The sequence below is a fragment of the Scyliorhinus torazame genome, chromosome 9 (assembly GCF_047496885.1).
Source record: "Scyliorhinus torazame isolate Kashiwa2021f chromosome 9, sScyTor2.1, whole genome shotgun sequence".
Classification (NCBI taxonomy): Eukaryota; Metazoa; Chordata; class Chondrichthyes; order Carcharhiniformes; family Scyliorhinidae; genus Scyliorhinus; species Scyliorhinus torazame.
Window position 1 is genome coordinate 159,362,664 of NC_092715.1, and position 25,350 is coordinate 159,388,013.

At 45.0% G+C, this 25,350-nt stretch overlaps 1 protein-coding gene across 1 annotated transcript in view; it reads left to right on the forward strand.

Moving 5' to 3' along the window:
* LOC140430128 (solute carrier family 28 member 3-like) overlaps nt 1–25,350 on the forward strand; it is a 516,849-nt gene that overhangs the window by 385,976 nt on the left and 105,523 nt on the right. Inside the window, exon 13 of the mRNA XM_072517641.1 lies at nt 14,224–14,392. Within this exon, the coding sequence (XP_072373742.1) occupies nt 14,224–14,392 (169 nt within the window). The remainder of the gene's footprint in view (nt 1–14,223; nt 14,393–25,350) is intronic.

The following is a 25,350-nucleotide window of genomic DNA, read 5'->3' on the forward strand; positions in this document are numbered from 1 at the left end:
GGCTAATGACAATCTCGCTATGCAGTTCAATGGATCACTCATACATTCTCGAACTAGACCAGAGAGTGTCAGCATCGTTATCCTAGTGAAGAGGAGCCATTGAGGATGTTCCAGCGAGCCAAGAAGGGGCAGCACTCATTGCCATAGGTCTAACCTCCATCCAGGCACCAGGAAGCAAGGTGCTCCAACATTCCGTTGAGGCCGCAGAAGTGGGTGTGCTCACATAACCCAGTGAGGATGCATCGGCACCTCAGAATCAACCGGAAACTCCGCGGACCTCTGAGCTCAGGGTGCAGACCAGCGCCAAGCCTCAACAAAAACACAGAAGAATTCAAAAACCTATTGTCAAAACTAGAAGAGAAAGAGAAGACTGAGAGAGCTAGTTCATCCCACTGACAAAAGTAAAAATGGAAACGATGAGGTCAGGGCTGACAAACCAGAGACAAAAGAAACAGCGAGCATCAAGAGAAGCAGCAAACATTGTTGTGGCAAGAAGCGAAAGAGAAAGAAGCTGGTGACGCATGTGTGGCAGTCACGGATGCATGCCTTCCAAAGACATACAGTAAAGAGGAGATGAAATAAGAGATTGACACTCAAACCAATCTTTGGAAAGGCTGGCAATAGCCCAAGTGATCCCATGAGGCAGGCACAATGAACTGTGCGAAAGAGTCGGAAACTGACCACATATCATGTTTATGGACACCCTAGTTAAACTTTTTCATTTTGTTTAAACATATCACAAATATATAAAGTTAAAATAGTAATAATGATTGTAAACAGACACTAATGTTTTCTGAAGAAGGGGCATGTGGTGATTTGCCTGTGAGCAGTATTGCAGATGGCTGGTGGTGTGACCTCCAACCAGCAGGTCGCGGTACAGACCCACCATGCGGTCTTGAGACAGTGGTCATGTGACAAGGCATTCAGATATAAGTGGGGCACATCCGGTGATTGACAGATGGTTATAAGACGTACATGAGTGAAAGATCTTCTTATCTCTACTCAGGATAAGGTACTCAGTCTGGTTGAAGAGGTATCTAAGCACTCTTTATTTTTCAAGAATTCATTTAATACATTTGCACAAAATTAAATCGAAACACTTTTGAGAGTACATTGAAAAGTCCCTGAAATATGGGAGAGTAAAAGAAAAGTCTTCAAAGTAAAAGTGTTCCAGAAAAGGCTACAAAATAAAAGAAATTTCAACAAAGACTTTAAAAGTAATTTTCACGGCTGCTTCAAGAATCTCGGAAGACTAAAATTCTTCTAATAATCAGTCATACGGATCACATTCTTAAGGAAATCTTTATCTATGGTTTAGCCCTTATTTACTCTCATTGGTTCTAATTCTCAGCTGAGACCCTCCTAATTCATTGAGGAAAGTATCTGTCACTAAACAGGTAATTGGTTAATTAGACATTAATCAATTACTGTAAATTAATTATCCTTCCTTGAAATCGCATGGTTCGCATGCATTATGTCCCACAGTTGAACTCCTTACATTATGTCTAGTCTCAGCTTATGCCATTGGTGCTAATTCGTTGAATGTACCCTCATCACTTCTCTCGACATATTTATACAGTACACCTTTTGCAACATTTGTCAGCATCTATTGACAGTCATGGTCAGGTTCAATAGTTTAGTCAATTTTTATAACTTGATCATATTTCTGTAGATTCAGTAATTTTTTAAGGATCATTTTACTTTCCAGTATATTTTAGCTGGTTCTCTTAAAGGACCCCTAAATAATTGTTGAATCTAATGAGGACAGTCGTGCTTAGTGGTATTTCCAGCGGAGTGCAAAGAAACTCCAAGATAACTTGCTCTGTAACAGATTGTTATCTTACCACGTCTGATTCAATAAAGGTCCTGGTTTGGACAAGTCACAAGTTGTTTGGTAGATTACTTGCTAGACATCGAATACCGAACACAACAATCCTGTCTTTAGGGTGACAAAGAAATGCAGCCAAGCTACTGTGTACCTTCCTCATGTGTACATGCTCCTCCACTAAACCAAAGTAACAAGTTCACAGTGGCATCAATGTAAGGACCAATGCCATTGCTGCATAATGTTACCTTGGACCTACAAACACTCCACAAGCCTCCAGCATTCTCAAGGTTATCCTGTAGCTTTCTGGTGCAAGGATGCACATAATGTGGACTTGCTCACCCTGGCCAACCTGAAGAGGTAATTGAGCCTTTTCTGCCATAGTGTCCAAATGCCAGACACTAGTCTTATGCTGCTGACCCCAGCTGCAACCACCTTCCAGAATGCACCTCCAACCGAGGGAGCCCTTTCTCTTGTTGTTAACTGGTATTAGTTGCTCACACTTGGTGGACACAGCCCAGAGGAGTGCGTGGAGAGATTCTTCATCAAACCTCAGGGCTGCTTTTGCCATTCTTCCCTTCCTCGCCCCTAGCTCCCTTGCCATAAGACATAGGAGCAGAATTAGGCCACTCGGCCCATCGAATCTGCTCCGCCATTCAATCATGGCTGATATTTTTCTCATCCCCATTCTTCTACCTTCTCCCCATAACCCCTGATCCCCTTATTGATCAAAAACCTATCTATCTCTGTTTTAAAGACACTCAGTGATTTGGCCTCCACAGCCTTCTGGGGCAAAGAGTTCCACAGATTCACCACCCTCTGGCTGAAGAAATTCCTCCTCATCTCTGTTTTAAAGGATCGTCCCTTTAGTCTGAGATTGTGTCCTCTGCTTCTGGTTTTTCCTACAAGTGGAAACATCCTCTCCACGTCCACTCTATCCAGGCCACGCAGTATCCTGTAAGTTTCAATAAGATCCCTTCTCATCCTTCTAAACTCCAACGAGGACAGACTCAGAGTCCTCAACCGTTCCTCATACGACAAGCTCTTCATTCCAGGGATCATTCTTGTGAACCTCCTCTAGACCCTTTCCAAGGTCAGCACATCCTTCCTTAGATACGGGGCCCAAAACTGCTCACAATACTCCAAATGAAGTCTGACCAGAGCCTTATATAGCCTTAGAAGTACAACCCTGGTCTTGTATTCTAGCCCTCTCGACATGAATGCTGACATTGCATTTGCCTTCCTAACTGCCGACTGAACCTGCACGTTAACCTTGAGAGAATTGTGAACAAGGACTCCCAAGTCCCTTTGTGCTTCTGATTTCCTAAGCATCTTCCCATTTAGAAAATAGTCTATGCCTCCATTTCTCCTTCCAAAGTGCATAACCTCACACTTTTCCACATTGTATTCCATCTGCCACTTCTTTGCCCATTCTCCTAGCCTATCCAAGTGCTTCTAAAGCCCGCTTGCTTCCTCAATACTACCTGCCCCTCTACAGATCTTTGTATCATCTGCAAACTTAGCAAAGTGCCTTCAGTTCCTTCCTGCAGACCATTAATGTATATTGTGAAAAGTTGTGGTCCCAGCACCGACCCCTGAGGTACACCACGAGTCACCGGCTGCCATCCTGAAAAAGACCATTTATCCCCACTGTCTGCCTTCTGCCAGTCAGCCAATCCTCTATCCATGCCAGGATCTTACCCTTAACACCATGGGCTCTTAACTTATTTAACAGTTATTTAACAGCCTATGCGGCACCTTGTCAAAGGCCTTCTGGAAATCCAAATAAATCACGTCCACTGGTTCTCCTTTGTCTAACTTCCTTGTTACTTCCTCAAAGGACTCTAACAGATTTGTCAGACATGACCTTCCCTTGACAAAGCCATGCTGACCCAGTCCTATTTTATCATGCACTTCCAAGTACTCCACGATCTCATCTTTAATAATGGTCTCTAAAATCTTACCAATGACCGAAGTCAGGCTAACCGGCTTCGTCGAATAATGTAGGAATAATTTCCCGTCTTCTGCTTCCCTTCCTTCTTAAACAGTGGTGTTACATTGGCCACTTTCCAGTCCTCTGGGACCCTTCCTGATTCCTGAAACATCACACCAATGCCTCCACAATCTCCTCAGCTATCTCTTTTAGAACCCTGGGGTGTAGTCCATCCGGTCCAGGTAACTTATCCACCTTCAGACCTTTCAGTTTCCCCAGAACCTTCTCCTTCATGATGGCCACTGCACTCAACTCTGCCCCCTGGTTCTCCTGGAGCTCTGGCATCCCACTGATGTCTTCCACCATGAAAACTGATGCAAAGTAACTATTCAGTTTGTCTGCCATTTCTTTGTTTCTGATTATTACTTCTCCAGCCACATTTTCCAGTGGTCCAATGTCTATTTTTGCCTCTCTCTTACCTTTTATATATTGAAAAAAACTCTTCCTATCTTCCTTTATATTACTAGCCAGCTTGCACCCATACTTCATCTTCTCCCCCCTTATTGCTTTTTTAGTTGTCCTCTGCTCACTTTTAAAGGCTTCCCAATCCCCTGGCTTCCCATTAATCCTCGCCACTTTGTATGTTTTTTCTTTAGTCTTTATGCTGTCCTTGACTTCCCTCGTCAGCCATGGATGCCTTGTCCTCCCGTTAGCATGTTTTTTCCTCCTTGGGTTGAATTTCTGTTGTGCCTCCGAATAACCCCCCAAAACTCCTGCCATTGCTGTTCCATTGTCTTCCCTGCTAGGCTCCTTTTCCAATCAAGTCTGTCCAGCCCCTTGCTCATGTTTTTGTAGTTACCCTCATTTAATTGTAATACCTTTACATTTGATTGCAGCTTCTCCCTCTCAAACTGCAGGGTAGATTCTATCATATTGTGGTCACTGCTCCCTCAGGGTTCCTTCACCTTAAGTTCCCTAATCAAGTCTGCCTCATTACACATCACTAAATCCAGAATTGCCTGTTCCCTAATAGGCTCTGTCACAAGCTGCTCCAAAAAAACATCTCTTAGACATTCCACAAATTCCTTTTCTTGGGATCCACTACCAACCTGATTTTCCCAGCCCACCTGCATATTGAAGTCCCCCACGATTATTGTAATATTGCCTTTTTTACATGCTTTCTCTATCTCCTGATTTATTTTCTGACCCACCTCCTGACTACTGCTAGGGGGCCTGTACATAACTGCCATCAGGGTCTTTTTACCTTTGCGGTTCCTCAACTCTACCCATAGAAATTCTATGCCTTCTGATCCTATATCGCTCCTTATCGATTTAACTTCATTCCTTACTAACAATGCAACCCCGCCCCCTTTGCCCACCTGCCTGTCCTTTCGATAGGACACATATCCTTGTATATTTTGATCCCAGCACTAATCCCCTTGCAGCCATGTCTCTGTGATGCCCACAACATTGTACCAGCCAATTTCAATGTGCGCAACAAGCTCATTTACCTTGTTCCGTATACTGCATGCATTAAGGTGCAACACCCTCAATCCTGCATTGACCACCTCCCTTTTCGCACTTGTCACCTTTTTTGTTCTGCCTGAGGGTGATGTTGTTCTTTTATTTTGGTTCTCTATTTCCCCTTCAGTTATTACATCTTCTAAACTCACATTCTGGTTTCCACCCCCCTGCCATACTAGTTTAAATCCTCCCGAGTGAATTTAGCAAACCTCCCAGCCAGGATATCAGTGCCCCTCCAATTTAGATGTAACCCGTCCTTCTTGTACAGGTCCCACCTGCCCGCAATGGTCCAAAAATCTGAAACCCTCCCTCCTACACCACCAGTTTAGCCACGTGTTTAGCTGCACTATCCTCCTATTTCTAGCCTCACTGGGACGTGGCACAGGGAGTAATCCTGAGATTACAACCCTAGAGGTCCTGCTTTTTTGCTTAGCTCTAACTCCCTGAACTCCTTCTGCAGGACTTCATTACTCTTCCTGCCTATGTCGTTAGTACCTCTGTGTACTGCGACCTCTGGCTGTTCACCCTCCCTTCAGGATGTCCTGTGTTCATTCAGAGACATCCTTGACCCTGGCACCAGGGAGGCAACATACCATCCTGGAGTCTCTTTCACGTCCACAGAAGCGCCTATCTGTGCCCCTTACTGTAGAGTCCCCTATAACTATCGCTCTCCTGCACTTTGCCCTCCCCTGCTGAGCAACAGAGCCAGTTGCGGTGCCACTGTTCTACATAGAACATAGAACATAGAACAATACAGCGCAGTACAGGCCCTTCGGCCCACGATGTTGCACCGAAACAAAAGCCATCTAACCTACACTATGCCATTATCATCCATATGTTTATCCAATAAACTTTTAAATGCCCTCAATGTTGGCGAGTTCACTACTGTAGCAGGTGGGGCATTCCACGGCCTCACTACTCTTTGCGTAAAGAACCTACCTCTGACCTCTGTCCTATATCTATTACCCCTCAGTTTAAAGCTATGTCCCCTCGTGCCAGCCATTTCCATCCGCGGGAGAAGGCTCTCACTGTCCACCCTATCCAACCCCCTGATCATTTTGTATGCCTCTATTAAGTCTCCTCTTAACCTTCTTCTCTCCAACGAAAACAACCTCAAGTCCATCAGCCTTTCCTCATAGGATTTTCCCTCCATACCAGGCAACATCCTGGTAAATCTCCTCTGCACCCGCTCCAAAGCCTCCACGTCCTTCCTATAATGCGGTGACCAGAACTGTACACAATACTCCAAATGCGGCCGTACCAGAGTTCTATACAGCTTCAACATGACCTCCCGACTCCGGAACTCAATCCCTCTACCAATAAAGGCCAACACTCCATAGGCCTTCTTCACAACCCTATCAACCTGGGTGGCAACTTTCAGGGATCTATATACATGGACACCTAGATCCCTCTGCTCATCCACACTTTCAAGAACTTTACCATTAGCCAAATATTCCGCATTCCTGTTATTCCTTCCAAAGTGAATCACCTCACACTTCTCTACATTAAACTCCATTTGCCACCTCTCAGCCCAGCTCTGCAGCTTATCTATATCCCTCTGTAACCTGCTACATCCTTCCACACTATCGACAACACCATCGACTTTAGTATCGTCTGCAAATTTACTCACCCACCCTTCTGCGCCTTCCTCTATGTCATTGATAAAAATGACAAACAGCAACGGCCCCAGAACAGATCCTTGTGGTACTCCACTTGTGACTGTACTCCATTCTGAACATTTCCCATCAACCACCACCCTCTGTCTTCTTTCAGCTAGCCAATTTCTGATCCACATCTCTAAATCACCCTCAATCCCCAGCCTCCGCATTTTTTGCAATAGCCTACCGTGGGGAACCTTATCAAACGCTTTGCTGAAATCCATATACACCACATCAACTGCTCTACCCTCGTCTACCTGTTCAGTCACCTTCTCAAAGAACTCAATAAGGTTTGTGAGGCATGACCTACCCTTCACAAAGCCATGCTGACTATCCCTGATCATATTATTCCTATCTAGATGATTATAAATCTTGTCCCTTATAATCCCCTCCAAGACTTTACCCACTACAGACGTGAGGCTCACCGGTCTATTGTTGCCGGGGTTGTCTCTGCTCCCCTTTTTGAACAAAGGGACCACATTTGCTGTCCTCCAGTCCTCTGGCACTATTCCTGTAGCCAATGATGACATAAAAATCAAAGCCAAAGGTCCAGCAATCTCTTCCCTGGCCTCCCATAGAATCCTAGGATAAATCCCATCAGGTCCCGGGGACTTATCTATTTTCAGCCTGTCCAGAATTGCCAACACCTCTTCCCTACGTACCTCAATGCCATCTATTCTATTAGCCTGGGGCTCAGCATTCTCCTCCACAACATTATCTTTTTCCTGAGTGAATACTGACGAAAAATATTCATTTAGTATCTCGCCTATCTCTTCAGACTCCACACACAATTTCCCATCCCTGTCCTTGACTGGTCCTACTCTTTCCCTAGTCATTCGCTTATTCCTGACATACCTATAGAAAGCTTTTGGGTTTTCCTTGATCCTTCCTGCCAAATACTTCTCATGTCCCCTCCTTGCTCGTCTTAGCTCTCTCTTTAGATCCTTCCTCGCTACCTTGTAACTATCCATCGCCCCAACCGAAACTTCACACTTCATCTTCACATAGGCCTTCTTCTTCCTCTTAACAAGAGATTCCACTTCCTTGGTAAACCACGGTTCCCTCGCTCGACGCCTTCCTCCCTGTCTGACCGGTACATACTTATCAAGAACACGCAGTAGCTGATCCTTGAACAAGCCCCACTTATCCAGTGTGCCCAACACTTGCAGCCTACTTCTCCACCTTATCCCCCCCAAGTCACGTCTAATGGCATCATAATTGCCCTTCCCCCAGCTATAACTCTTGCCCTGCGGTGTATACTTATCCCTTTCCATCATTAACGTAAACGTCACCGAATTGTGGTCACTGTCCCCAAAGTGCTCTCCTACCTCCAAATCCAACACCTGGCCTGGTTCATTACCCAAAACCAAATCCAACGTGGCCTCGCCTCTTGTTGGCCTGTCAACATATTGTTTCAGGAAACCCTCCTGCACACACTGTACAAAAAAACGACCCATCTATTGTACTCGAACTATATATTTTCCAGTCAATATTTGGAAAGTTAAAGTCTCCCATAATAACTACCCTGTTACTTTCGCTCATATCCAGAATCATCTTCGCCATCCTTTCCTCTACATCCCTAGAACTATTAGGAGGCCTATAAAAAACTCCCAACAGGGTGACCTCTCCTTTCCTGTTTCTAACTTCAGCCAATACTACCTCGGAAGAAGAGTCCCCATCTAGCATCCTCTCCGCCACCGTAATACTGCTCTTGACTAGCAGCGCCACACCTCCCCCTCTTTTGCCTCCTTCTCTTAGCTTACTAAAACACCTAAACCCCGGAACCTGCAACATCCATTCCTGTCCCTGCTCTATCCATGTCTCCGAAATGGCCACAACATCGAAGTCCCAGGTACCAACCCACGCTGCCAGTTCCCCTACCTTGTTTCGTATACTCCTGGCATTGAAGTAGACACACTTCAAACCACCTACCTGAACGCTGGCCCCCTCCTGCGACGTCAAATCTGTGCTCCTGACCTCTATACTCTCATTCTCCCTTACCCTAAAACTACAATCCAGGTTCCCATGCCCCTGCTGCATTAGTTTAAACCCCCCCAAAGAGCACTAACAAATCTCCCCCCCAGGATATTTGTGCCCCTCAGGTTCAGATGTAGACCATCCTGTCTGTAGAGGTCCCACCTTCCCCAGAAAGAGCCCCAGTTATCCAAAAATCTGAAACCCTCCCGCCTGCACCATCCCTGTAGTCACGTGTTTAAATGCTCTCTCTCCCTATTCCTCATCTCACTATCACGTGGCACGGGCAACAACCCAGAGATAACAACTCTGTTTGTTCTAGTTCTGAGCTTCCATCCTAGCTCCCTGAAAGCCTGCCTGACATCCTTGTCCCCTTTCCTACCTATGTCGTTGGTGCCAATGTGGACCACGACTTGGGGCTGCTCCCCCTTCCCCCCTAAGGACCCGGAAAACACGATCCGAGACATCACGTACCCTTGCACCTGGGAGGCAACATACCAAACGTGAGTCTCTCACGCTCCCACAAAATCTCCTATCTGTGCCCCTGACTATAGAGTCCCCAATTACTAATGCTCTGCTCCTCTCCCCCCTTCCCTTCTGAGCAACAGGGACAGACTCCGTGCCAGAGGCCCGTACCCCATGGCTTACCCCTGGTAAGTCGTCCCCCCCACAAGTATCCAAAGCGGTATACTTGTTTCTCAGGGGAACGACCGCAGGGGATCCCTGCACTGACTGTTTTTTCCCAGTCCCTCTTACAGTTACCCACCTATCTCCAATCTTTGGTGTAACTAATTCCCTGAAGCTGCTATCTATGACCCCTTCTGCCTCCCGAATGATCCAAAGTTCTTCCAACTCCAGCTCCAGTTCCCTAACTCGGTCTTGGAGGAGCTGGAGATGGCAGCACTTCCTGCAGGTAAAATCAGCAGGGACACTAACTGCATCCCTCACCTCAAACATCCTGCAGGAGGAACATTGCACTCCCTTCCCTGCCATTCCTCTAACTTTCTACCAAGATCTGGCTAACAACTAAATTAAATTTTTATAAAAAATAATAATAATATAATAAAATATGGTACTTACCTCAGACCAATGGGTTTTATTATTAGGTTAGAGGAGGAGGGTGGGTGGGAGACACTACACGTGTAGTGTCTCGGGTTTCCTCTCCACCAGAATTTATTGGTGAGGGTCTTCCCAGACGTCCGCGGGTCGACTTCCTGATCCCGCCTAAAAAACTAATTTAAAAAAAAAGAAAAATTCTCAGCTCCTGCTGAAATTGACTAACCAGCCAGCTCCACTCCCGCCGAAATCGACTGGCCTGCCCCTGCAAAGAGAAGTGCTTTTAAAGGTTGACTTACCTCCCAGCAACCTCCTTCCGCAATGCTCCCGCTGAAACTGACTCACCAGCTGCTCTCACGCCGCCGAAATCGACTGGCCTGCCCCTGCAAAGAGAAGTGCTTTTAAAGGTTGACTTACCTCCCAGCAACCTCCTTCCGCAATGCTCCCGCTGAAACTGACTCACCAGCTGCTCTCACGCCGCCGAAATCGACTGGCCTGCCCCTGCAAAGAGAAGTGCTTTTAAAGGTTGACTTACCTCCCAGCAACCTCCTTCCGCAATCCTCCCGCTGAAACTGACTCACCAGCTGCTCTCACGCCGCCGAAATCGACTGGCCTGCCCCTGCAAAGAGAAGTGCTTTTAAAGGTTGACTTACCTCCCAGCAACCTCCTTCCGCAATGCTCCCGCTGAAACTGACTCACCAGCTGCTCTCACGCCGCCGAAATCTGGCTGCTGTTGTTTTCCTCTGATAAGCTAGCCCGCCCAACAGTATCCAAAATGGTATACCTGCTAGAGAGGGGGACAGCCACAGAGGATTCCTGCGCTGACTGCCTGCCCTTTCTAGCGGTCACCCATCTGTCTGCCTGCACCTTGGATGTGACCAGGTATCTATAACTCCTATCTATGATGCTTTCCGCCATCTGCATACTCCCAAGTGCATCCAACTGCTGCTCCAGCCGAACCACGCGGTCTGTGAGGAGCTGCCATTGGTTACACTTGCTGCAGATGTAGCCGACCGGAACGCTGGAAGCGTCACAGATCTGCCACATCTTACAGTTAGAGCACTGCACCCCGCTGAGTGACATTTAAGCACTAGTTAGTCAATTTAAAATAAATTCTTGAATTATTGTTAGACTGAGTTATAATTAACTATATGGCCATGACGCTAGATTATTCCTGTAAAATTAAATGCTCAGTACTAATCTCTGCCCTCAGGTTTAGTTACACGTCTACTTAGTTTATTGATAAGTTTTACTTTTTTCAAATTTAACAGGTCCCTCCCTGCAGATTAACAGTTACAAGCCAGAAGAAGGAAAACAAAACAATAGGGAAAAAGCACCTCCTCCCACTCTGCACCGAATTACCTCACTGCACCAAATTACCAAGTTTCAACCTCACTCTAGCTGTCTCCTCATTCAGGATGTCTCGCCTGCACCGTGCCATGGACATCTACAGAGGAAAACATGCTTTAACTAGATAGCTCCTCTGTTAAGATCTTGAAAACCTGTTGATGTTCAAATTGAATGCCACTGGTGATCAGTGGCAAGAAGCAATTTAGTCCATGGACATTTCAGAGAAATAGTTAAAACATTCAAGCTCACCTGAAATCAAGCCTGATACTATATTTCCCAAAATAAATTCTCAAGATCCATCTAGAAGGCACTCATTTGCTGGATCACATGACACTGCTCCATGCCAGCTGGCATAATACTGGCCATGACCTCCTTCTTCCAGGTAATGGCCAACACCTTAGCAACTTCGAATGCCGGACAACCCACCCACTAGCACCGATTGGGCAGACTGCACACTCACTTTGTGCCTCATGGGCTGGACACCTGCCCTCCAGCCCAAATTTGCATTAATGCCATTTTATACTGTGCAATTTGATGGCAGGAGTGGGAGTTGGAAAGCCACCCATTTTCTGTTGTGAGTCCCCCCACTGTGACTGCATGTGTTATTCAGCCCATAATTTATGCCATTACATGTTGGATGTGTGAAATGATAATAGTGGGTTGGGTGCAGTGGGGTATTTAGGATATTAGTGAGCAAATGGACCAAGAGTATATCTCCTTAACCAATAGGATTTAAGGATTGAGAAAGAAACAGGCATGGCAGAGAAACAGGGGGCTGGATTCCCCGAGTCTCCACGGTGAAATTGCTTTCGGCGCGGGGGCGGAGAATGGGCGTTCGCGCGGGATTCGTGGCCGGCGCCGCTGAAGCGATTCTCCGATCCCCGGAGAATGGCTCGCGAATTATGCCGCACGCAGTCTACTCAGCGCGGGTATGGGCCCATTGACGGTGGCCCTCCCCGCGATTCACCGAGGGCAACTGGGCGAGTTCCCGATGGCGTGGTTCTAACCACCTATCATCTGTGGGAACCTCGGGTGGCGGCTGCCTTCACAGGGGAGGACGGGGGATGGAGATTCTAGCCCAGGGTGTAGGAGGATCAAATCTGGTATAGAAAGAGAAAAAAAGATTGGTTTAGACAAAGAGAGAAAAGAGACAGGAAAAGCAAGAAAGAAATAGAAAAAAAAATTAAACCTCTAACAATTTACTTGCTGCAGAAATGAGACCCCACAGTTTAATTTGTTCCCTTGTTGAGCTGGAGAGATTGATTGGCTTTGCATTAACAGTTATAATGGGCGGGATTCTCCGACCCCCCCGCCGGGTTGGAGAATCGCCGGGGGCTGGCATGAATCCCGCCCCCGCCGGTTGCCAAATTCTCTGTCACCGGATATTAGGCGGCGGCGGGAATCGCGTCGCACCGGTCGGTGGACCCCCCCACCCCCCCGCGATTCTGCGGCCCACGATGGGCCGAAGTCCCGCTGCTGTCATGCCAGTCCCGCCGGCGAGAATCAAACCACCTCTCTTACCGGTGGGACTAGGCGGCGCGTGCGGGCTCCGACTTCCTGGGGGGGGGGCGCGTGGGCGATCTGGCCCCGGGGGGTGCCCCCACGGTGGCCTGGCCCGCGATCGGAGCCCACGATCCGCGGGCGGGCCTGTGCCGTGGGGGCACTCTTTTTCCTCCGCCTCGGCCACAGCCTTCACCATGGCCGACGCGTAAGAGCATGCGCGGGGATGACGTCAGCAGCCGCTGACGCTTCCGTGCATGCGCGGACTTCCACCGGCCGGCGAAGTCCTTTCGGCCCCAGCTGGTGTGGCGCCAAATGTCTTTCCCGCCGGCTTTTTGGGGCGGCCCGACGCCAGAGTGGTTCCTGCCGGGACCTCCCGCCCCGCCGGGTAGGGGAGAATCCCAACCCATGTTACTAAAAGGGCACTTGCATTGTTCATGATCTGTTCTAACTTTCTACAATACGTTTAATGGACTATTAATATGAAAATCCATCAAGTGCTGAAGTATAGTGGGAAGATTTAGCACAAGGCATCTTTTATGGGCCAGGGCTTGGAAACTCCAAAGTGTATTATGAAGTTCATCTGACCTACAACCTTTATGTTGAATTTGGCTAGGATGAGCACAAAAGCCTTCACTGCAGGTGTGATTCATCAGATTTCCTAAACACTTTAATCAAAACAAGATTTATTCTAAGATTGTAGTTAACAGATATATATATATATATATATAAACACAGCAAGAATGTTTATGAATTACAAACATGAAGACACCACACAGATACAGTAATCTATGTATATAAAATTTAATGAATTCACCCTTTGCTGTTCCAATTCAATAACAAAATACAGTTAACCAAAACCCCTTTTCAAGGGTGTGGCCCAGCACACTGTATTCTCACTTGAATGGGACTGGTCCTTTTCCTGAATTTCTGATCAAGTTCCAACCAGCAGATTCAAACTCCTTCCGGAAAGCAACTATATCTTTAAGGTTACCAAGGCAGTTAGCCACAATCAATATGCTTTTTACTGGAACAGCTTTTAAAATGAAAACAGAGAAAGACAGGGAAAACACTTCTTTCTCCTTCTGCAGTCCAAAGTAGTCAAACTGAAATTGAAACCTAAGAAATAAAACCCTCTCACCTGACAGCCACAGCCCAATGTGTCACAGGTCCCATGATAAGAGACTAGACCCTTCTTAAAGGGACACTCACATGACTTGAGGCAAAGAACAGAATTGATCAGAAAGTTCTGGAAATCCACAACTCACAGCATATCTCTTCTGCCTTGGACAGTAAATCTGCACATTGTGCGCTCCCTGTTATTTTTCCAGATTTGGCCTACGAACTTTTGACTGTTATGTACCATGAATGGCCTTTCACATGATTTATTTTTTGTTCTACAGTGAGGCAACGAACATCATAGAAGCTGCTTGTTTAGGAGCCTTTACCTCAATCGCATTGGTGGCAAACATTGCCGTTAACCTTATTGCATTTCTGGCACTCCTGGCTTTTCTTAATGCTGTGCTTTCCTGGTTGGGAAATATGTTTAATGAGCCTGGGCTCAGCTTTGAGGTAATTTTCTTTTTTATTATATCATCTTTCTTGAAGAAATGTGTTATTCTGAAGTGCAAAATTTTATATCTAGCAACCAATTTGTATTTTCAAAGTATACATTATTGTTTTAGGAATAAAAATGACTAACTGAATTTTAATAAGTTACAACCATTGTTAAATGGGCAGCCATTACAAATTCAGTTTGCTGATGTGGTGCTCAAATATTTATCCAATATTTCAGTCATCCTAAATTTGAAAATTGACATGTTAATTGCATATGAAATTGTGTTTAGTTATATGGAGGTGTAGGAAATTAATTGGAGTTTCATTTGAGCAAATATAAAGAGACATTTGAAATGGGTGTAGTTGGATTAGAAGGTATATGCTTAGAATGTTTCACTCTAAGTAAATGTTAGACTGAGTAAGGATTGGCTCCAGTACTATCCTTCACCGACTGATTTACTGGGACATTTCTGAGGTATAGTTCATGTTTCAATCAACAATGTGAGGGCTTTGATGATCACTAGAATCCAGACCCGACAAACCTGCTTTGAAACTTTATGGAGCAATAACCTTCAGGTTCAAAAGCCTAGAATAAGGAAATGCTATGTTTTCCATTGAGTATGCTTCTTCTAATGCCACACTCCATCAAAATACCACAAAGCTATCACAAAGAAATCTGCACTAAGGAGATGTAACAAATGAAGGTTTGAAAGCACATTAATGTAGGAATTAAGAGGAGATACTGTAGTTAAAAAAAAATAATCATGCAAATATTCCTTGGGATTCACTGGGATATGATTCAATGTTTGCAGTCATATCTATAGAGAGTAGCCTTGGTTGCCAGTCAACCATCCAGATAAGCAGCAGTGGGATTATGGGTTGCCTTAAAATATAGAAACATTAAAACCAAAACTAAAAATAGAAAATAACGGAAATATTCTACTGGTCAGGGAGCACCTATGGAAAGGGAAACGGGAAAGGTCAATGACCTTTCATCAGAGATATTGAACATTCATTGGGTATTTACATGCTTCACATACACCCGGTGCGCATTAATAAACGGCTGCCTTATCCTGTTGAGAAAGTTGAGGTGCATTAGGGACTGTGGGTTTTGTCAACTGCACCTTGCATCAAGAAATGTTTAACCAGTCTGTAAAGATTGATGGATCTATCATTGTTGTGCAAGATCGGAAGGAAAGATGAATTGGACTTGTCATGATCTCGGTTGAGACCAGTAACTTTTTTTCCACGATTTAAATCACAATTTATTTTTATATACATGAGCCAAGATAGACCAGGAATTGGACCGTTTGGAGCAGCTGGAGATTATTCGCCTTGTCCACTATGCCGATTGGGCCGTGCCCATGGTCCCCGTGTTGAAGCCAGATGGGTTGGTGCAGCTCTGTGTGGACTGTGAAATGACCATGAAACGGGTATCCCGCCTTGATCGTTACCTGGTCCTTTGGATCAAGGACCTCTATGCCCGGCTCAGCGGGGAAAAAACGTTCAATAAGCTGGACATGGGCGACGCGTACTTGCAGCTTGTGCTCGTGCCAAGTTCCCAAAATACATGCTGATCAATACTTATCGGAGATTGTACGAATATATGCGGTTGCCGTTTGGAGTCTCCTCGGCTTCTGTGATATTCCAGAGGGTTATGGAGAACATTTAGCAAGGATTGCAGAGGGTGGCTGTCTTCCTGGACAATGTTCTCATCACCAGACCTTGCATCAGGAACACATGGCAGAGAGTCCCCATAAATGTATTAAGTATTACCCTGTGGAATGGAACCAATACCGTCGGACCATAATCAGTGGCTCAGGATTTAGGTGACGGCCCACCCAGTCGATCAGCATGGGTAAGCCAAGTTCCTGATTAGTGCATTAGTCCGTCTGCCAACGGCAGTCAGTAAGGTGATGGTCTGTCACTCGTCATTGGTAATAGCGTTCGTGCGTAAAAAAAGTTGAATTCTTTTGACATATTGGGCCTAATCATCTGAGTAGGCATCGAAACACACTAGTTTACCTATGTATACCATGCCTGCTGGTCGGAGAGTGGCCTCCCGAGGCGGTTGAAAAACGATCTGAAGTCGCAGCACTTTCGTCTTACGGCATCGCCACTTGATCCTTGTCGCCAGTATTGTGGAGAGAGGCAAAGACTTCACAAGAGGCCAGGCTGACAGGGTACAACCCACTTTATTCCGCACTCGTCACAATAATCACTCCTTTCCACACTCCACTCCCTGCAGGGTCTCCTTCTCCAGACTGCTTCCAGGTCAGGGTTTATATTCTGTGGGAACTCCTCCAATTAGGAGGGAGCTCTGCCCCCTAGTCACCTGAGTAGTTGATTCTCAGGTGTGTAGGAGGGGAAGCGGATGTTATACAGCTCTGTCCCTGGAAGGGGTCGTAACAGACGCCAAAATACAGTATTAGACACATATACACTTAGAGAAAAATAAGTTAACACTAGACAGTCAAGATGGTTTTGTCAAGGGCAGATCTTGGCTGACAAATTTAATTGAGCTCTTTGATGAGGTGACTCAGGCAGTGGATGAAGGTAGTGCTGTGGTATTGTATATTTGGACTTTCAGAAAGCGTTTGATATAGTGCCACATGGCAGGTTGGTTAGCAAATTCAAAATGTTTGGGATTGACGAGTCCTTGGAAGTATGTATTAGAAACTGGCTAAGAGATAGGAAACAGAGGGTAGGTTTAGATGGGCATTTCTCAAACTGGAGACAATTTGAAAGTGGTGTTCCCCAGGGCTTAGTGTTGGCATCCTTGTTTTTTCTAATTTATATAAATCATTTTGAGGTGGGTGCTGCGGGCAAAATCTCTAAATTTGTAGATGATACTAAGCTAGGGAGAATAGTTAATTGCGAGATTGATGCTGAGCGACTTCCGAGTTGGCTAAATGGGCAGACGCCTGGCAGATGAACTTCAATGCAGCAAAATGTGAGGTAATGCACTTTGGTAGAAGAAACATGGCGAGACAATATGGGCTCAATGGAACAATTTTGATGGAAGTACAGGTGCAAACGGACTTCAGGGTTCGAGTGCATAATTCTCTGAAGGTAGCCAGGCAAGTTAAAACAGTAATCAAGAAAGCTTATAGGATCCTTGAGTTTATAACTAGAGCCATAAAATATGAAAGCAAGGAAGTGATAGTACATCTCTACAAATCATTGGTTAAACCACATTTGGAGTATTGTATTTAGTTCTGGGCACCTTATTTAAGGAAGGATGTTAAAGCCCTAGAGAGAGTACAGAGGAAATTTACTAGAATAACATAGCACATACAGTGCAGAAGGAGGCCATTCGGCCCATCGAGTCTGCACTGACCCACTTAAGCCCTCACTTCCACCCTATCCCCGTAACCCAATGACCCCTCCTAACCTTTTTTTGGTCACTAAGGGAAATTTATCATGGCCAATCCACCTAACCTGCACATCTTTGGATGTGGACCAGGAATGAGGAATTTTAGATACAAGGAAAGATTGGAGAAACTGGCCTTGTTCTCCTTGGAGCAGAGAAGATTAAGAGGTGACCTTATTGAGGTGTTCAAAATTATGAACAATTTTGACAGGGTAAAGCAGGATACCCTGTTTCCACTCGTTGGTATGTCAGTGACGAGGGGTCACAGTTTCAAGGTGTCTAGCAAGAGAGGTCGGACTGAGATGAGGAGAAACGTCTTCATCCTTGTTGGGGTTTGGAATGCACTGCCTGGGAGAATGGCGGAGATGGATTCCATAGGAGGTTTCAAAAGAGAGCCAGATACATATTTGAAAGTGATTAATTTAGAGGGCTTCAGAGACAGGACTAGCTGTGTAGTTCTTTTGGAAGCAAGTGCAGACACGATGAGCCAAATGGCCTCCTTCTGTGCTGTCAATAAAAAAAATGAGGAATGTGATGCAATAACTTCCACTTGCCTGGATTAGTGCAGCTCTGACAACGCTCAAGGAGCTTGACACCATACAGGATCAAGTAGCCGACTTTATTTTCACCCCATCCACCAACTTAAACCAACACACTGTAGCAGCAATGTGTACAATCTAAAAAAAAACTTCAGCAACTCACCAAGATTTCTTTGACAGCACCTTCCAAACCCACAGCCTCTAACACCTAGAAGGATAAAGTCAGCTGATGCATGGGAACACCACCACCAGTATGTTGCCCTCCAAATCACACAGCATCTTGATTTGTTGTTTCTTCACTGGTGCTGGGTCAAAATCCTGGAATTCCCTTCCTAATAACACTGTGGGTGTACCTTTACCTGTTGGACTGCAGCGGTTGAAGAAAACGGCTCATCAGAACCTTCTCACGGGCAGTTAGTGGCCGATAATAAATGCTGGCCTAGCCTTTCCTCATAAGACAACCTTCCCACTCCAGGTATTACTCTAGTAAATCTTCTCTGAACGAAGCCAAGAAGGAAGGTTGCCCTAATTTGCTCCCTGCCTTGCCTGAAATTTCATGTTCGGTGATCAAGCTACAACCAGAGAATCCTCACGAGTATAACTTGTCTGCGTTTGGAAACCTGCAACGCTGAGGCAATAAAAATTCATCCATCTCTATATTCTCCATGCCAAAACTCCATTGGTGAGAACCTCCAAACATCCACTGGAACCAGTGGCCCATCCTCACATGAGGGAGCTCCAGATCAACAGCGTCAAAACCCTGTGAAGTTTATCCTTTATTTCTTAATGCCTTTCCTCCAACTCCATCTCAGCAGAGACCTCATCCATTTGTCCTTTGTTTGTTTCTGTGTGTATGTGCTGGGGTATTTTTATGGAAGGGTAGTTATATTTCCATCCTACAATTGTGTGTTAACCAGTTATTGCAAATTGTTTTTTTAATGAAGTTTTGTTTTTATAGTAAATTAATAATCCTGAGTTCACTGAAAGAAGCTTGGCTAAAGTCTCTTTTATCCAAGGTCAACAGTAGCACGGGTAAATAATTGGCCATTCTGGTGAATTAATTAAATATTTAAACTAATGGTGCGACCTGCGTAGTGGGACTTGATAAACTGCACACTCTTATCCTGGTAATAATATCTTTTTGTAGCCTCCTTATGTCCTCTTCACAACTTACTATCCTACCTATCTTTGTGTCGTCAGCCAGTTTAGCAACCATACCATTGATCCTTTCGTCTGAATCATTTATATAAATTGTAAAATGTTGAGGCCATTGCACTGATCCATGTGGCACACCACTCATCACATCCTGTCAACCAGAAAATGAATCATTTATCCTTACTCTCTTTCTCCTGTTAGCTGGTCAATCTTCTGTCCATGCGAATATGTTATTAAAGGGGAAATAATCCCCTTGGTTATCTTGAGCTATATCCACCATTTTAGTAGGTGCCAAGGAAACCATTTTCTTTCACCCATTTTGTTTACTCGAAAAGTATTTTCCAAAGTGTTGCTAACTTTGCCTTAGTTCAATTGCTCTGTTTTATCACCTTTGCTCTTGAGTCGCCAGGTATCTTTATGATACCGCCACGTGGTTCAAGTCCGAGTAATGATCAATAATCCAATACACCGATTAGTAAGGTTTAAATCAAAGCACATTTATTATACACAGTAATCGCTATTCATGCACAAATTCTATGTCTAAGCTACTTCTATAACTAACAGGCCTATACTTAACTTGGAACTGGCCCACCAGGTTAGGGAAACAAATGGCCTTTTGTTCGGGTTCTGAGCCTGCGGGATTCGAAGTTGGTGCAGATTGGTAGCTAGGAGCGCCTATCTCGTAGCGAGCATTGAAGTAAGACTTACAGGTTCGATGTTCACTGCTCCGGTCACGGTCACTGTTGGTTCGTTGTTGCTGGGTGACCCGGGCAGGAAAAAGAGCTGAAGAGAAGCTGCTGAAGCATGAAGAGCTGGAGAGGACGTGGAGAAGAGAGCGACTTGAACTTGGGGCTCAATTCTTATAGTTCCCAGGGGCTTCCCGCCTTTCGGGGCGGGCCTTGTACCTGGTCCCAAGTGATTGGACTTTGTCCCAATCGCTTGGTTTGATTTTCTCCAATACTGGAGCGATTCCCTGATCGATGGGCGGTCTTGAGGTGCTCGTTCACCTCCTTTTGTGTAGGCTTCTGCTGGCGCCGAAGAGTCTGGTTTGGCTTTGTGTGTCTAAATGTTGCTTATTGTTCCCGGGGATTGCTCATTAGTATGCAGATGGCTGGTGTTTTGTTATGCTGATGGTTGCTGGTATCGATCTTGTCTGGCCTTTCCAGAGGTAAATACACAGCCAACCTGCAGCTGCTCGTTTTTGTCCTGTTGGCTGACTTTCCCATCAGCCTTTGCCGTTCGCCATTTTGAATCGGGAGTTGGCCATTTTAAGTGCCTACAAAAGGCATCCCTATTACTGCCACTGATTTAACTTTCAGCTTTCATCAATTCACTTTATATGCCTTATTATAAAGCAGTGGAAGCAGATTGGCTTCTTTACGTTACCTTTAACCTCTACACAAACATTTTGTATTTACTGGAACAGATTCTGCCATTTCACTAAAGCAAGTTTTTTTTTTCCGTTCCCAAATTTCTATTTCTCCAGTTTCACTGTGGGTTTACGAATAGAGATCTTCTGCCTCCTAGCTACTTGTGGTATATTGTACCCATCTGCCAGAACTGCAGATTCCTTTAATTTAGATCTTATAGTCTTCCAAGAGTTCCCAAATAATTTTTCAAACATCTCTAAATTCATTGACTGAAACCAGCAGTCAAACAACATTTCTTTTCCCTCAACAATTCTACACATGTTTAGTTCTGTCAAAATCCAAAATTTAAACTGATAATGCTTCAAGGACAAACTCATTCACATTAAGTGCCAACGTTTTAACTATTTCATAACTGAAAGAGTGTTGATCTGAAAGTCTTGATAAGACACTTTGCAAAAGAATGGTTCCACCTCCCTTGTGGCCAAGCTAGTTTTGTAGCACTTTTGTCAAAGGTGATCCATGGGCGGACCTTGGGTTGTGAGAGAGCCAGTAAGAGACCAATAAAGTTGTGTTTAGAGTTGACAATATTTGAGATTCAGGTGCTTGCTAAGTGAATAAAGCCAAGATTTCACGGGTTTTGAAGTAACAGAAATAAACTTTACTGTACAAGTTCAGAAAGATAAAACAATTTACAATATGCATTATATTGCATATATGAGACAGCCGGACCTGCAAGGGACACTCCTAACTGGACCAGGAGATAAAGACAGCGCCCCTACTGGTAGGACAGTTGTTTGTTTGTTTCAAAATTGAAAACTAAAGGGTAAAGTGATGTCATAGGAGTCTGTGATCTGATTGGCTGAGGTAGACTGGGCTAAGATTTGAATATTTATGGAGTTACTGATTTAAATACTAGTTTTTATTTTATTTAAATAACTATTTTTAGGTTGATTTTAATTACTATTTTAAGTTGATTTAAATAACTTAGTAACTTACTTAATAAGTAGTATAGGAGACATTGGATATAATCTGACACAAAAACATCTTTCAAAAGTTTAATTTCAAAAGTTTAATTTAAAGGAATAAATCATGGCAGGGCAGCTCCAAGGCGTGGTTTGCTCCTCTTGCTCCATGTGGCAGGCTGGGGACAGTTCCTGTCCCCAGGGTCAGCATGTGTGCAGGAAGTGTCTCGAGTTACAGCTCCAGGAAGCTCGAGTTTCAGAGCTGGAGTGGCGGCTGGAGACACTGTGGAGCATTCGCGAGTCGGAGAGCATCATGGATAGCACGTTAGAGAGGAGGTCACACCGCAGGCTCAGACTCCGCAGGCAGGAAGGGAGTGGGTGACCACCAGACAGAGCAAGAGAGCTAGGCAGATATTCCCCTGCCATTCCCCTGCAGACCAGATATACCATTTTGGATACTGTTGAGGGGAATGGCCTCTCGGGAAAACAGCAACAGCCAAACTCGTGGCACCACTCGTGGTTCTGCTGCAAAGGGGAGGAGTAATAAGTGTGCCAGTGCAATAGTTATAGGGGGTTCAATTATAAGGAGAATAGACAGGCATTTCTATGGCTGCAAACGAGACTCCAGGATGGTATGTTGTCTCCCTGGTGCTAGGTTCAAGGAGTCTCGGAGCGGGCACAGGACATTCTGGAGGAGGAGCGTGAACAGCCAGTGGTCGTGGTACACATTGGTACAAATGACATAGGTAAAAAAAAAGGGATGAGGTCCCAAAAGCAGAATACAGGGAGCTAGGAAGGAAGTTAAGAAATAGGGCCTCAAAGGTAGTGATCTCAGGATTACGACCAGTGCCACGTGCTAGTCAGAGTAGAAATGTCAGGATATATATGATAAATATGTGGCTGAAGAGATGGTGTCAGGGGGCGGGTTTCAGATTTCCGGGGCATTGGGACCGGTTCTGGGGGAGGTGGGACTTGTACAAACTGGACGGGTTACACCTGGGCAGAACTGGAACTCATGTCCTAGGGGGGGGTATTTGCTAGAGCAATTGGGGAGGTTTAAACTAATATGCAAGGGGGCTGGGAACCTATGCAAGGAGTCAGATAAAGAGGGAGCAAGGACAGAAAAAAAGGTAGAAAAGTGAATAAGAAACGTGATAGGTGGAGAAACCAAGGGCAAAATTCAAACTGGGCAATAGAGAAAAATATTGGGAGCAAGACAAACAATGTGAAAAAGACAAACTTAAAGGCACTGTTCCTTAATGCACGGAGCATTTGCAATAAAGTGGATGAATTAATCACTCAGATAGATATAAATGGGATTACGGAGACATGGCTGTAGGGTGACCAGGGATGGGAACAAAATGTCCCAGGGTTTTCAGTATTTCGGAAGGACAGGCATAAAAGAAAAGGTGATGGTGTGGCACTGCTGATTAAAGAGGAAATTAACACTGTCGTGAGAAAGGTTATTGACTCTGACAATGTGGAATCTGTATGGGTAGAGTAGAGAAATACTAAGGGGCAAAAAACATTAGTGGGTGTCATATATAGACCATCAAACTACAGTGGTGATGTTGGGAATGGCATAAAACACGAAATTAGAGTTGCATGTAATAAGGGAATATCGGTGATCACGCGTGATTTTAATCTTTACATAGATTGGGCAAATCAAATTAGCCACAATGCTATAGAGGAGGAATTTCTGGAGTGTATACGGGATGGTTTTCGTGACCAATATGTGGAGGAACCAACTAGAGAGCACGCCATCTTAGACTGGGTACTGTGTAATGAGAAGGGAATCATTGCCAATCTGGCTGTACGAGACCCCTGGGGATGAGCAACCATAACATGATAGAATTTTTTAGCAATTGGAGAGTGAAAGAATTGATTCGGAGGCTACGGTGCTGAATCTTAATAAAGGGAACTATGAAGATATGAGGCGTGAGTTGGCCTTGATAGATTGGGGAGTGTTACTTAAAGGGATGACAGTGGGTAGACAATGGCAAACATTCAAGGAACGCATGGGGGAACTACAGCAACTGTTCATTCCTGTCTGGCAGAAAAGCAAAGTAAGAGGGCCAATCCATGGCTTGCAAAGGAAATTAGAAATAGTATCCGTCCCAAGGAAGAAGCATACAGATTGGCAAGAAAAATAATAGGTCTGAGGATTGGGAACAGTTTAGAATTCATCAAAGAAGGACAAAAGGGGAAGGTACAGTACAAAAGGAAGCTTGCAGGGAACATAAAGACTGACACTAAGAGTTTCTATAGATATGTGAAGAGAAAGAGATTGGTAAAGAGAAATGTAGGCTGAGCAATTGAATACATACTTTGGTTCTGTCCTCACAAAAGAGGACACAAATCAGATACCAGAAATGCTGGAAAATGAAAGGTTTAGTGAGAGGGAAGAACTGAGGGAGATCAACATTAGTAAAGAAATGGTGCTGGGAAAATTCATGGGATTGAAGGCGGGTCAATCCCCTGGGCCTGAGAATCTGCACCCCAGAGTGCTTAAGGAGGTGGCTCTGGAAATAGTGGACACATTGGTGGTCATCTTCCGGGATTCTATAGACTCTGGAACTGTCCCTGCAGATTGGAGTGTAGCTCATGTCACTCCGATATTCAAAAAGGGAGGTAGAGAGAAAGCAGGGAATTATAGACCAGTTAGCCTTGTCATGGTATGCAAACATGCAGCTAATGAACACATAGAATAGGATACGACCAATGAGCAGTCAGGACACTCGGGGGTGGTATCTCACTATCAAAGGGATGAGGCACTCACACCCTGCCTCTTTCCGCAGACCAACATCTACAGAGTGAGACAGGGTGTATCCTCAGCATCACACCCCAGCACGTGGCTTAGAGCAAGGCTGGTTAAGTTAGACTGAGTTGCTACATTTAGATTAGCAGAGAGTCGAACTCATTGAGAACTGTGATAATCGTTCAATAAAACACATTGAACTCACTTCAAAGTCTGGAGCATCTTTTACTCAAAACTGCATCAAGTGGCAGCATGTGTTATTCCAAATTACATAACATAACATGATACCAGGAGTCTGTTCAATCTAGTTAGTTCAACTCAGCAAGATCCGTGACGACCAGCGAATGTATACCAGCACAATGGAAAAGATTCCGGTTCCTCACCAGCTCAGGACCTCCGTCAATCTCAGTGCCAACTGGCGGACATTCAAGCAGAAATTTCAGCTTTACGTCGAAGCATCAGACCTCAATGGTGCGTCTGATGCACGGAAGATAGCTCTTTTCCTCACCACAGCGGGAGATCACGCTTTGGAAATATTCAACTCCTTTCACTTCACCGAAGACCAGGACAAGACAAAGTTTCAGACCATCCTGGACTAGTTTGACAGCCACTGTGAGGTGGACACCAACAAAATCTTCGAACGCTACATATTCAAGCAGCGAGTGCAAGGTAAAGACGAATCCTTCAACTCATATTTAACTAACCTTAGACTACTAGCACAATCCTGCAGCTTCGGTGATATCATTGACTCCATGATCAGAGACCAAATCGTTTTTGGAGTTCACTCTGATCCTCTGAGAGAGCAGTTACTGAAGA